This window comes from Tribolium castaneum, chromosome 1 (genome assembly GCF_031307605.1).
Source record: "Tribolium castaneum strain GA2 chromosome 1, icTriCast1.1, whole genome shotgun sequence".
NCBI classification, from domain to species: Eukaryota; Metazoa; Arthropoda; class Insecta; order Coleoptera; family Tenebrionidae; genus Tribolium; species Tribolium castaneum.
The window spans coordinates 9,377,679-9,391,808 of record NC_087394.1 but is presented as its reverse complement, the minus strand read 5'-3'; the positions used below and the strand labels follow the sequence as shown (position 1 = coordinate 9,391,808).

At 28.6% G+C, this 14,130-nt stretch overlaps 1 protein-coding gene across 1 annotated transcript; it reads left to right on the top strand.

Annotated features, from left to right (window-relative positions):
* Positions 1–6,134: 6,134 nt before the first annotated feature.
* Positions 6,135–12,972, top strand: LOC658533 (sensory neuron membrane protein 2). Its single transcript, XM_964915.4, has 9 exons — positions 6,135–6,313; positions 6,369–6,529; positions 7,791–7,938; positions 8,026–8,289; positions 8,343–8,557; positions 12,144–12,334; positions 12,387–12,505; positions 12,564–12,689; positions 12,742–12,972. Exons 1-9 carry the CDS (start codon positions 6,185–6,187, stop codon positions 12,910–12,912), a joined length of 1,524 nt encoding a protein of 507 aa, XP_970008.1. The 5' UTR covers positions 6,135–6,184; the 3' UTR covers positions 12,913–12,972.
* The last annotated feature ends 1,158 nt before the right edge of the window (positions 12,973–14,130 follow it).

Genomic DNA, 14,130 nt, shown 5'->3' with positions numbered 1-14,130 from the left:
ATTGACCGATTAGATCGTACGTACTAGATATGGTGGAGGCGCCGGGTTAGACAATACATTTATACAATCTGTCGATAAATGAATGTAGGATCGTAGTAAGTATAAAAAGCTTGCCGTTTATTTTAAAAACAAACGAACAATGTTTTTCCTTAAACAGAAGAAAACCATGAATTTTGTCATTGTCGAAAAATAAAATTATTATTACAGTCAACTTAGATGTAGATTAGCAAGCTCATTATTGATGAAATTATTGATAGCAAAAAATACACATTTGTCTAGTAGAACTGATAAAAGAAATTGCATTAAAACTCCACAACTTCAATCAAGCTAGTGGAAAACTTAATAATTTCATTTAAAAACCAATAAATAATTGCTGACTGGCTTCGAATTTTTTTTTTAATAGTGTAAAACAATATTACATCCACAATAACTTTTGAAAGTGTAAATTAAAACAACAATTATTACTATTCTACAATCCAGTCAGAATATGAAGTAAATTGACCGATTAGATCGTACGTACTAGATATGGTGGAGGCGCCGGGTTAGACAATACATTTATACAATCTGTCTATAAATGAATGTAGGATCGTAGTAAGTATAAAAAGCTTGCCGTTTATTTTAAAAACAAACGAACAATGTTTTTCCTTAAACAGAAGAAAACCATGAATTTTGTCATTGTCGAAAAATAAAATTATTATTACAGTCAACTTAGATGTAGATTAGCTAACAAGCTCATTATTGATGAAATTATTGATAGCAAAAAATACACATTTGTTTAGTAGAACGGATAAAAGAAATTGCTTTAAAACTCCACAACTTCAATCAAGCTAGTGGAAAACTTAATAATTTCATTTAAAAACCAATAAATAATTGCTGACTGGTTTCGAATTTTTTTTTTAATAGTGTAAAACAATATTACATCCACAATAACTTTTGAAAGTGTAAATTAAAACAACAATTAATACTATTCTAGAATCCAGTCAGAATATGAAGTAAATTGACCGATTAGATCGTACGTACTAGATATGGTGGAGGCGCCGGGTTAGACAATACATTTATACAATCTGTCTATAAATGAATGTAGGATCGTGGTAAGAATAAAAAGTTTGCCGTTTCATTTAAAAACAAACGAACAATGTTTTTCCTTAAACAGAAGAAAACCATGAATTTTGTCATTGTCGAAAAATAAAATTATTATTACAGTCAACTTAGATGTAGATTAGCTAGCAAGCTCATTATTGATGAAATTATTGATAGCAAAAAATACACATTTGTTTAGTAGAACTGATAAAAGAAATTGCTTTAAAACTTCACAACTTCAATCAAGCTAGTGGAAAACTTAATAATTTAATTTAAAAACCAATAAATAATTGCTGACTGGCTTCGAATTTTTTTTTAAATAGTGTAAAACAATATTATGAAGTAAATTGACCGATTGGATCCTACGTGCTAGATATGGTGGAGGCGCCGGGTTAGACAATACATTTATACAATCTGTCTATAAATCAATGTAGGATCGTAGTAGGTATAAAATTTGCCGTTTCTTTTAAAAACAAATGAACAATGTTAGTAGATAAAAAAATTGGTTTTACAGGTTGTCTGAGTAGATAAAAATTGGTGCTTTTCAGAAATTTCATACAAATACAATAATGAAATGTGAGATCCTACATTCTTTTATAAACAGTCCGTTTAATGAAAATGTAAACAAATATATACCAGGTGCTCAAAAACAGGCGCACCAACTCAATGGTGTGTAGTAGAGAATTGATTACATATAAAGGTAAAAATAGTAAAAAAAACCTTTGTATTAAAGTTATTGGCAAATAACGAATTTTAAATAAATGATATGTGGCAACATTGTCTAACAGTCGTAATCTCAATAGAATTTGATCAACAATAAAAATAAATTATTATTGAAACGGTTTCCTAGAAAATAATTCCCAATGTTAACACATCTTCAAATTGTGATTTTTTTTGAAAATTTTATTTTTTTATTTCAAAAAACTGCTAAAATCTGATAGCAAGTTTAAAAATAATTACTCATCGTTTTGTTAGGGAACAATTACCTGGTGTGAAACATAAAAACATTAAAAATTATGAAAACTGAAGTAGTTAACAAAATAAGTTTGTAGCTGTAGATTTTTTAAAATCCTACTTTAAGAATTTTTCCAAGATTTTTCCCGTAATCTAAACACGCTTCTCAACAACGTACTACTGAGTTAGTGCACCCTATAGTATCATTTGTGTTAAGAACATCTTCGCTATGCAGTAGTTTATAAATGATAATAGCAACAAAATTATATTAACTAAGTAATATTGCAACAGATCCAGTAGCCACCTGATGGTCATCAAATATTATCAAAAAGATTAAATATTTCTAAAACAATGGATCCTTTTCATAAGAGCAACATAATTAAAAGATAACGTAAAATAAGTTCAATTATCTATTAAAAAAATATTATTTTCTATTTGGGATAAAGTAGCTAATAATACAATGCAAAGCTGCAGAAAATGATGACATAGCTGATCAATAATTATTACTCAGCAATAAAAGTACTCAACAATTAATCCTGCCTACAATTAAAACATCAATAATTGTATATCTTTCAAGAGCTTAAAAATATCTCACGTGATTCAAACTTTGTTTACAATCAAAACAATTCTCAAAATTCTACTCAGTAACACGTAATTTCCAAAAACAAAAAACAACCGTGATTAATAAATAAGCAATGTTTGGTTTGAGATTGATTGTTCCTTAAAAAATAAGAAATCTTTACTGATGAATCATTTTATAAATTAGAAAAAATCACATTGCTAATTCCTTGCTTATTTTGTTATTAGTAAACATTATTGTAGAACTTGGAATAAAGCCAAGGACGCTTATCATAATAAAAAATTGAGTGGAACTTATGTTCATTCATAATTCATTCGGCAGGTAGGTAAATGCTAATTACCATTTGTTTAACCATTTTTACTGGTCCGAACCAATAAAATAATAAATCTTCAATTAATAATATAAAAAATTCACGATGACTGAGAAAAAGTAATGTTCCTGATTTTTAGATAAAATAATTATTATAATAAGAATAAAATTTTTATGATCTTCGAAAGTCTTTTTGGTATTATTTGCGACTATTATTCTTTCACTTGATCAGTTTTTGATCTTTTGTTCCCACTGTGTAATAATTCCTGTCGATGTCTTATATTAGCCTGTGGTTATTATTTCTTTTACAGCAGTTTCGTTTCCTTTGCGTCCACGTCTTAGTGTAATTTGGGTGAAATTCATTATAATGTTAATCACCCTTTGAACAATAATACCCGTTTACATGGCAGCTTACACCGGCGAAATTTTAGAAATTTACACTAAAGAATGAACGCTAAGAATCTGCATAACTTTTACAAACATTTCAGATACCAAAACAGATAAACAATAAACTAAAAATTAATTAATGATTTTTTTCAGTTTTCAGACAATATAAAAAAGTAAAAAGTCCTATTTAAAAAATATAATAAAACCTAAGCTTTTAAACCTTGCAAAACTATTAAATTCTTTAGCTTGTCGATATAAAATTTTAAAAAATCACAAACTTTATCTAATCTCCTAAATTTATTGCCAAACAGTAAAAACAAACGTAGTAGCTGCAATAAAAGATTACAAAAGCTTAAAACAACCTTTGATTTCCGTAAATTTCCGTTTGCTTGACTGAAATGATAAAATACGTAGAAAAATATTAAGAAAATTCTTTAAGTAAATGACCTTACTAAATTTAATAAGACATCTTCTATACTATGTATTACTTCTGTTAACTTAGGCACATTTATTAATTTTTTCTATTCAAAGTGTTTTTACTGTAAATTACCTGAAGTATAGATCCAATCAACTCAATGATTCCTGTAGATCGCAGATTCCTTGATCAATAAAATGGATTTTTTTAATTCTGTATTATTTCTGTCAAGTATATACACTTCACATACGGCCAGTTTATAGAAAACTCAATTAAAATTTAATGCCCTGTTAAAACTTAATTTCATGAATGAACCAATCAAATTTATCAGAGATTAACTGAGCACAAAATTAACTCATAATAACAGCACATTGAAATTTAATTGAGGTTTGTATAAACCGGCCCTAAATATTTTGCCTTTTAGGCATTTTAATAAAAAATTATTTTCCACCTTTTATTTTGCTTTTTTTAGAAATTATTATTTCTTGACTTGTACCTACTCAGTTGAACAATATTTTTATTAATTAATAATTTGCAAATCTTAAGCTGCCAATTGAAATTTGAACTCATCGACCGAAAATAATTTAATAGGGTCAAGCAATACGAGTAGGTATCAGTGGGATGCAGTTTTATGTTATCTGGTTTTCGTTGGGTATTTTTAAGATGTTATCAGTTTATCAGTTTAAATGTGGTAAAACAATAATAATTTTACAATAAAGGTCAACAATTTCCTGCATATTTTTCACTTTTTATTCAATTTTCATTTTAATACACAGGACGTATACACAGACTGTTCACAAATATTTCTTCATCAAGTCACTTATGAAATTTTAAGGTGTTGTGCTCCTCAAAAGTAAAAGATAACGACACATTTACATTTTTGGAACTCAAGTAGGTCCTTTAGACTCCCTAAATAAGAAAAAAATCAAAGTTATTGAAAGAAAAAAATAATTATGAGAACTGACAGATTTTCCTAAAGGAAAACTGGTCCTGAAAAAAAGACAAAATAAAAAGCGACACCGCGACAGGTCCATTAATTATATTCCTAAATTAACAACAACAAAACACACAAGTACCAAAAAAAGCACAAAAAAATATTTAAAACAACTTTACCGAGCAATGCGAAAAAATGTGAGAAAAAAGTTAATTAAAAAAGTTAAATTGGTAGAGTTCAATAATCCAGATCTCTAAATCAGTTTTACCAAAGAAAAAACAGAGGTTTCATAAAATCACTTCAGGTTTAGAATTATTTTATTTTTCAATTCTCAGTTAGAGGTTGTACAAAAACTTATCCATCTGAATTCTTTTCCGAAGTAAAATTCAAATACAAAAAAATAATAAAAAAAAGGAGTGTGGAATGATATACAGTGTGATTCAAAAGTGAATTTTTGTATGCAGAATGCAGATAAAAGGCACTAAAATAAATGCAGAATTTTTTATGCAAATTAATTTTTGCTTAGTTTATAATTTTTTTCATATTAGTTGTTACCCTTTTGTTTCTGTTCTGTTTTTGTTGTCCGATCTAACATATTGTTAAATTTGCTACTGTGTTAAATGTCTTAACCCAAAGATTTAACCTTTAAAGAGCTATTTCTCTTGAAGAAAATCTTAAACAAAATATAAAATCTGTTAGAAAATATATTATAAGATTGTTTATAGGTATGCACCTTTGAACAATCTAAAGTATAGACATTTTCCTTTAAAAGCCAAAGCAAAAAAAAGATAACATTTAATAACTTAATACTAGATTTTACCAAGTACCCCGTCCTTACACTTTGCACGTTAATCTTTCTTAACAATTTAACATTTTTTTTATAAATTTATTTGACTTTGTACCCAATTGTTTAAAAGCTTGGAACGTGTCAGTATCTGTACCTAATCTAATCAGTGGTTCAAAGTTTAAAAAAGCAGAAGAAATCGCCATGTACAAACTTTAATGTTAATAAAAAATGCAAAATAAATTAAAACAATATTAACATGGCACATAAACAACCCTCGAACTTGATTTAAATACCTACCTAACAGTAAAAAGCTTTTAGAGCAAAATACAACATTATCTAATGCAAACCCTAGATATTTTCAACAACAATGTTCTGTCAAAACAAAAACTCTTCATCAAATAAGATACGTAAAGCAAATCTAATCTACCGATAAAAAATTGCAACTATTCTGCATACTTATTTTGCCAATTATAACAAAGCTCACTTTACGTAACTAAAGCTATCAACCTAAGCCACATTAAAATAACTTTGACTTTTGAAAAAATGATAATGAAAGTTCGTGAGAAAAAATACAGGAAGCTGTCAAGTTCTTTTGTTTTTAAAATTATCGATTTAGTTTACAACAGTCAAATTGATTTTATAGATAATATCAGTAAAGTGGGGATAATAGATTTATCTCATCACTTCCAATAACTTATAAACACTTTAATGTGGACACTGAAATAGTTTAGGCGCAAAATGGGGTGTTCGTGTTGTACCATCAAAGTATTACTAGTTTGTGTAGTAATCAGTGTAGCCCTTTTGATAGTGTCCCTAGCGCTAGCTTTTAAGGTATTTCCCGACCTCCTGGAATCTGAAGTAAATAAGGTAAATATGGAAATGTTACCTACAATCAAAAACTTCTAACAAAATTAAAATTCAGGCTGTTAGGCTCGAGGATGGCACTAAACAGTATGACAGATTTGTTGAACTACCGTTTCCAGTTGACTTCAAAGTGTACCTCTTTAACGTCTCAAACCCCCAACAAGTTCTAGATGGAACTGAAAAACCTAAACTCGAGGAAATTGGACCCTTTGTGTACAAGTTAGTATCGAATCTAAAGCAAACATCGAAAGATATTTTTACGTACAAATAAAAGATTTATTCGCTAAATCCGTCAAGTCAAAACAACGATAATCATATAAATTTAGAACCATAAATACAGGGTGACACAAGGGTGTTACCGGTCTATAACTTTTTGCAGTTTAAAATATTGCCAATCGACTTACAATACTCAAACTAAAAATATTTTATTATACACAAGGTGTTGTATACAGGGTGGTAGACAAAAGTTTTATTTTTCTAAAGAAAGCACCCTATATATTTTTGCATAAATAAATTCTACACAAAAAAAATGTAATCTATGTATAAATTATTACAGGTCTATCTCTTTTCGTTTCAGAATTATTCTGAATTATTATAATAGTCAACTTTTACTTGAAAGGCGCAAATAATGTACAGGGTATGCCAAAACGCAAAAAGTTGAATAACTCATTTTTTTCAATAGAACACTTGTATTTTTTTACACATATCAATGTCACTTTACATAAGCTTTCTAATGGTATAGGGTTTTCATAACACATTTAAAACATTTTTCGAGATTTTTTCAAAAAAATATTTTATTACAAGAAAATTTGTTAGCTTAGAATTTGAAGTCACATGGTAATTTATTTTTTGATATGTACTAATGTGACTAATTACTTAATAATTTAATTATTACTTAATACCTAAATGCATTTCACTCATCAAGAATTAACAATAAAATAAATAAAAAAAAATTTTTTTAACACTTTAAAATGCTATCGATGCGTGTAAAGAAATACATGGTGTTCCATTTGAATAAATGAGTTATTTAACTTTTGCGTTTTGGCACAGCCTGTACATTACCTGCGTGTTCCAAGTAAAAGACGACTACTGCTAAAACTACAGAATATTCTAAGTTTTTTGTGGCAAATTTGTAAGAAAATATTAATTGGAAACTTCAAAATTTTTCAAAAATTGGTCTTTTTATAAATGAAAAGTTGAATAATTCCAAAACAAAAAGAGATAAACTCATAATAGTTCATATAAAGTTACATTATTTTCTTACGTAGAATCTAATTATACAAAAATGTAAGCGGGTTCCTGTATACAACACCCTGAGTATAATAAAAATATCTCTAGTTTGTTTGTGTACTTTAAGTCGACCTATCGGATAATAAAAACGGAATAGTAAAATTTCAGGTAACAAAAAAGTTATACACCGATTTTCCACTCCTGGGTCATAATTTTTTTGGCGAAAATTAAATAATGTTAAATCTTTCAGGCAATACAGGAAAAAGACAATACTGGGCAAAAATGAAGAAGAAGACACAATTTCATACACACAAAAGGAAACTTTCGAATTTGACGCCGAGGCATCTAAACCGCTAACAGAAGAGTCAGTTGTAACGGTTTTGAATCCCGCATTGATGGTAAATATTTATTTATCAACCAAATAAACATTACTAAATCTACAAAAAATCTGAGCAAATATTTAACTTAAAAAAACCATTTTCCAGTCAATTTATCAATTGGCGGAGGATCTTCACTTGGCCGGGGCCGCAGACACTTGCATCAAGCAAACATTTGAGAACAACCAAGGCAAAGTTTTTATAGAAGCAAACGTGCGAAAACTGCTGTTTGACGGCTTTAGTTTCTGCAAGAACACTTCGCCTGGAATATGTGGCCTTGTAAACGACCTAATTTGTGCGATTGCAGCGACGAAAAGAAATTCGGACCTTGTCTTGCCCGACTATTCTTTGATATTTTCCTATTTGAACTACGTAAGCATAACAATATTAAATGATTGTGAATTAGCTTGGTTTTAATTTTAAAGAAACGAAAGCCGGATGATGGCAAATATACCGTGAAGAGAGGTCTCACCAACATTGAAAAACTGGGACATATTGTGGCATGGAATGACAGTTTGTATACGAAATTTTGGGGGGAAGGCACCACCTGCAGTGAAGTTAAAGGGACCGATTCGACCCTTTATCCCCCTAGGGTTACAACAGATAGTGCATTTTACATCTATTCGACGGACATCTGCAGGTCAGTGTTCCTACTATTTTACTTATAACAGTTATGACTAGAACTCAATAAATAAAAAATAGCCCAAATTGCCATTTCAAAGTCCAATTAGTTCAAAAATAACTTTGCACCATTTTATGTAAGATTTTTTTGAACACCCAGTGTGTATCTAATACATAAAAAATATTCTGTTGGTGATTTTTTAACAGTAAAATAATTTCATCTTTAGAAATTCAAACAGTAAAACTACTCTATATTTACGTTAGTTTTGCAAATAGGTATTTTATCGCAAATCAATGAAACGTGTAAACTGACGCACTTTATACAGGTGAAAGTTCGGATCATATCTTTGATGAGATGTTATTGTTCATGAACTATATCTAATTCAAGCACCCTAACAATAAATATTACAAGAGCTTTATCACAAGATGGTGCATCAAAATCTAAATTACACCATAAATATGTATTTAACGTAAAATACATAATATGGGCATTTGCAAAATTTCAAACAAAGCATTGCTTCAAATAATACCTTCTTCGGTGATTTAATTTTCACGTGATAGTTACAGCAATTTCTGGTGATTTAAATTAAAATGATATTCTATTTAAACGGTTAGTTTCGCAATTCTTACAAGCTATTTTTTAACAATTGAAAGTTTATCAAAACTGCTCTTAATAATTCCTAAACAACTACGAGTAAACCAAATTAATAATAATAATAATTAATAATACGTGCACAAGGTGAGTGTGCTAAAAATATTTTGACTACTAACTCAGATCCTAGTATTCAGTTGGCGTTTGCTCCTTAATTTTTTTAACAGAGATATTTTTTTCAAAAGCTTCCCACACTTTATTACGTTTATGTATTCAACGTCAAAACTATACAAAAATAACTAAACTGAATTTTTTTATTAAGTAACTCTATGTCTGCGTCAATTTTATGCAGGAACTTAGTAGTAAGTAATTTATTTGCAATTCTTTCTTATTATAATCAACATTAATTAATTAATATACAGTTGGCAACTACTACTTGTATTAATGATACAAACGATGCTTAGATGTTGTTTCAAAAAAAAAACTTAAGTTAAAAAAATCAAAAACTTCAAAATAAGTTTTTTCGTTATATAGGTCATCTAATTGTAATCAAATCCTGATTCGCCATTGATTTAACTTTTCTCTAGTAAATGAAATTAGTTTAATCAGTAATAATTAATTAATTCTAAGTGTTCAATTAAATTATGTTACTACAGACTAATCCAGAAATACTGAGTCTGTTAGCAACAAATTTGAAAGTAATCGGTTTTCGTTAATTGGTACTGCCAACAGACTCAGTATTTCTGGATCAGTCTGTATTTAAATTAAACATTAAAACTCATATTAGTCGAGAAGTTGTAAATTTTTATTACGATTAAATGTGAGCAATAAATAAACACAAAATTTCGAATGATTGTTTATTAGTTTTTTTAAAGATGGTACAAAAAATAAGCCTACAATAATATTATTGTATCAGAAATACGTGTGTTAATTTTAACACGTAATAAAACTCATCAAATACAACAACTTTTCTATATAACATTTTGCAAAATTCTTATTTATAATTTTCAATGTTTTTCTCCTTTCTTTCTCAGACGAGCCGGTCAGTGTTTAATAATTCGTTTGTAATCATAGCAACAATTTTCATTGTTGTTTTAAATTGTTTAAATTGTCCGTTTCTATCACAAGATCTATCATAGGCGGGTACACGTTTCAGTGTGTTATCTTTTTCCCAATTTTAAGTAAATTTGCGATATTTTTTTTTTAAATTACAAATAGAGAAGAAGTTTTATTTGTTGAGCTCTATTACCTGTTAAAATTAAGACACGTATTTCTGATACAGCCTGCATTTTTGGCGCACTTACTTTGTATGTACTCATTATTATTACTGTAATCAGTGAAACCTCAATTAAAAATTCCCCATTGGTGTCCGTTGTTGAGAGAGGTTTTATTACTACAATTTTATTTGTTTAATGCAAAAAACTTTTGCATTAGAGTTTCTTGTCCCTTTTTCTTCTTCTTGAAGTGAGTATTAAAAAAAATCTCTCTTATCGGTGGTAAATTGGCAGAAAATGAACAGGTTCTCTTGTTACGTATTTAAGAACTTGATTAGTAAGATATTTAAAAGCATAATTTATTAAAAATATAGAAACCAACAGATAGCGATTAAAAGGACTTCCCAAGTTTCTCGTTTAGATCTCGATTTATTTATCTTATCTTACGTTTCTAAGACTAATATACGAGTATAAGCTTTGACGATTCTTATGACTTTTTTATGTACCCACTAATACAGTGAGTTAAAAGTTTTATTGACACATACTCAAAATAGATTTCTTTAGTTCATTGTAAAGGTGTATTACTTATTTTTGATATCATATTTTTTATTTTGTTTTATTAAAGAGTAAACGTTCTCCTAGTTATAGGAAAACAGATTCTGTTTTTTAATAACTTTACTTTAAAGATTGTTTCTGGGGAGATATTTCAGATACCGTCTATGTTTTTAATTAAAAGATTGTAGGATTAATCTTTTTACTTAATCTCTTAAATGAAAAAGTACCTACGATTTAATTTTATTATTTAGCCATTTCAGGAATAATACAACCTGACACCGAAATTTCAAAATGATTTTAGTAATGTTGTTTGTTTCAAAATACACGATTCGGATTATTCGGACAAAAGAGGTGTCGTTAGGAGATAATCAATTAAATTGAAGTTATTCATTATATCCTAAAATTTATACATTGCCTAACATAAAATACTGATGTAATACAACTGTTGAATATTTTTTAAAAGTATTTTTCTAGATTCTGGTCGTTCAGAAAATGGAAATCAGTAGTAAATTGATTAGTACTCGTAATATTACTTTTTTATCTTTATAATTTTTGCTTATTTTTTTTCGTTGTTAAACAAAATCAATAATGTTTAATTTCCACAGTCTAATTTTAATATTGTTAAAGTCTTTAATAACTAAAACCAGTCTGAATAATTTGTTTATAGCTATTTGCACCCACATTTTTTGTCCCATCCGTCATATGTAAACAAAAAGTAAATTAATCAGAAATCGTTGCACATTGCCTTATTCTTCGGTTTTGTGGTTTCAAAAGTTCCAACAGGTTACACCTTTTACTTCAAAAATAGTTGGTGGCATTAGTGCTTTTTAAATTAACAGAATTTTAAACGATTGTTCCACAATAAAAATATGTCCCGTCCGTCATTAATTTGTATTTCTTTTTCCTGTTCATATTTCCAGTTCTAAAAATGTGGCTCTAATTGTAGGTTGCAAACAATTTGACTGGTACTAAGCTCCTATAAAGAAAAACTCACTTCTACTGATACTGTTCGTAAAAACTGAAAATAAAATAAAAAAATTTGAGTAAAGTGTCCCTTCCGTTAAAATGAAATGACTGTATTATTGCTTTTAATAAAACTGTAAAAAACAGATATATACTCAAAGATTAATTTTATTATCAACTGATATTTTAGAAATCTCTCGAGAGTAAAAATAATTAAAAAAATCAAAAACCCTCCATTGTATGAACAATACTTAAACCTTGACCATTTCTTTACATTCCAGGTTTGTGAAAATCAATTACAAAGGAGAAGAGAGTTACAAAGGCATCGATGGCTATTTATTTGAAACCAGTGAGGACACTTTGCGAAGCTCCGCCCCTGAGGAAGACTGCTATTGCAGTAAATTGAGCAGAGACATGGAAGGCAAAAAGAGTTGTTTCTTGGATGGAGTAATAGACATGCAAACTTGTTTCGGTAACACTTTTAGACAAAGCTTAAAACTTGATTTAACATTTACCATTTGTAGGAGTGCCAGTTCTTTTCTCATTCCCACACTTCTTGTGGGCCGATAACAAGTACTTAAGTGCAGTGGAAGGACTAAACCCTGTCGAGGAAAAACACAAAACGTATCTCGTTGTCGAGCCAGTGAGTTAAATATTTATAAAAAAAGGTAAGCATTTTTAAATCGATATTCGTGCTCTAGAATACTGGAACTCCTCTGAAAGGAATGAAAAGGATTCAACTGAATGGAGTCATTAGGCCGATTGTTGGAATAAAATCAATGTTGCAAACCAAGCGAGCTTTATTGCCGCTTTTGTGGATAGAAGAAGTAAATATTTTAATTATCATTAATGTAACATTGTTAATTCTAATTTTTCTAGGGAGTGTCTCTGCCCCAAAAATACGTCGATGAACTAAAATCGAGCTACTTTGACAAGGTTCAGATAGTCGATGGTGTTAGATACGCTCTTATAGTAATATCAGCCATATTGGTTGGTGCTTTTGGAATTATTATTTTACGAAAACGTTCACACGCTAAACACCATGTATAATAATAGGTGGACACAAATTAATATTATATATTTGTGTTGTAAATACAATCTTACCCAGTATCTAGTTATTTATTGATAGGTACTTTAAACATAAGATGTGTTTAAAATTTAAACACTGTTTTTTGAATAAACTTTTTTTTATCAAGCTCGTACATTGTTTAAAGACACCCGTTTCCTACCTATGCAACTATACATCCCCCCGCAACTTTGCTGTTAAAAAAAAATCATGAAAAAAAAAATATTTTTATTATTTATGTTATTTAATTATTTAATTACATGATAAAAATGCAACAAATCTGGAAAGCTTCTAGAAACGTATTTTTAAGTATGTTGAAAGTGAGTCTCTAATTGTACGACATGCTAATCCGCTTAGTTTGTTTTTTGTTAATAATAGATAATAGTAATGATAATTATTATTATAAATAACTATTGACGAGTATCTTCTTGGTTTTAATAAAGCTTGTATTAGGGAAATAATATCAGTCAATAGCAATTTTGTCTAATTTGTTCGTTGTTATAGCAGCAACAATACAGACAATGGTTTAAAATAACTTGTTACCAAAACGATTAGTTTCAAAATAAGATTTTGTACAACAAGTTCATTTTCTGAATTTATCTATAATAACAATGTAATCAATTTAGCAATAAATCGATTATTTTAATTAATTTTAAGTCTCTACAAATCATGCAAGCTATTGATTTTCGTTTGTATTAAAGAGTGAACAATAATTTCCACCTATTACTATAGCTATCCTGTTTTATTTAGTTTTATCTAGACCATCTTCATTACTATTTATTAAAGTGCTGAATGTTATCAATAAAACTGTTTTACCTTAACTTACAGAGATAATTTAGCTAAAGCAGCTTCTTAAAATTGTTTTTTGTAAGTTTTAAACTATGGGTACTAAAAATGCAAAAAGTTTAATTTTTTTAAATTATCTAACTAACAAAAAAGGATGTGCAACCACACATTCATCGAGGATTATGGGAAGTACTAGAATAATGGCCAAACATAAACAATGACTAGAAAATGTTGGTAATCAAAAATTGATTGACGTAAATACATGACACGAGCAACTTTTTTTTTAATTCATAACCACCATAGATCAAGATAATTTTTCATGACGGCATTTGATGATATCAGTAGCTTCCAAAAATAAACACCGAGCTGAAAGAACAAAATGGCCCAGATAAAGTTTGTTTTATTTATATGCAAAA

What these genes read in the sequence shown, in the direction of transcription:
- LOC658533 (XM_964915.4), top strand. Translation starts at nt 6,185, where the DNA reads ATGGGGTGTTCGTGTTGTACCATCAAAGTATTACTAGTTTGTGTAGTA. An exon ending in TGGAATCTGAAGTAAATAAG is followed by an intron (nt 6,314 to 6,368) that starts GTAAATATGGAA and finishes ATTAAAATTCAG; the next exon opens with GCTGTTAGGCTCGAGGATGG. An exon ending in TATTCGACGGACATCTGCAG is followed by an intron (nt 8,558 to 12,143) that starts GTCAGTGTTCCT and finishes TTTACATTCCAG; the next exon opens with GTTTGTGAAAATCAATTACA.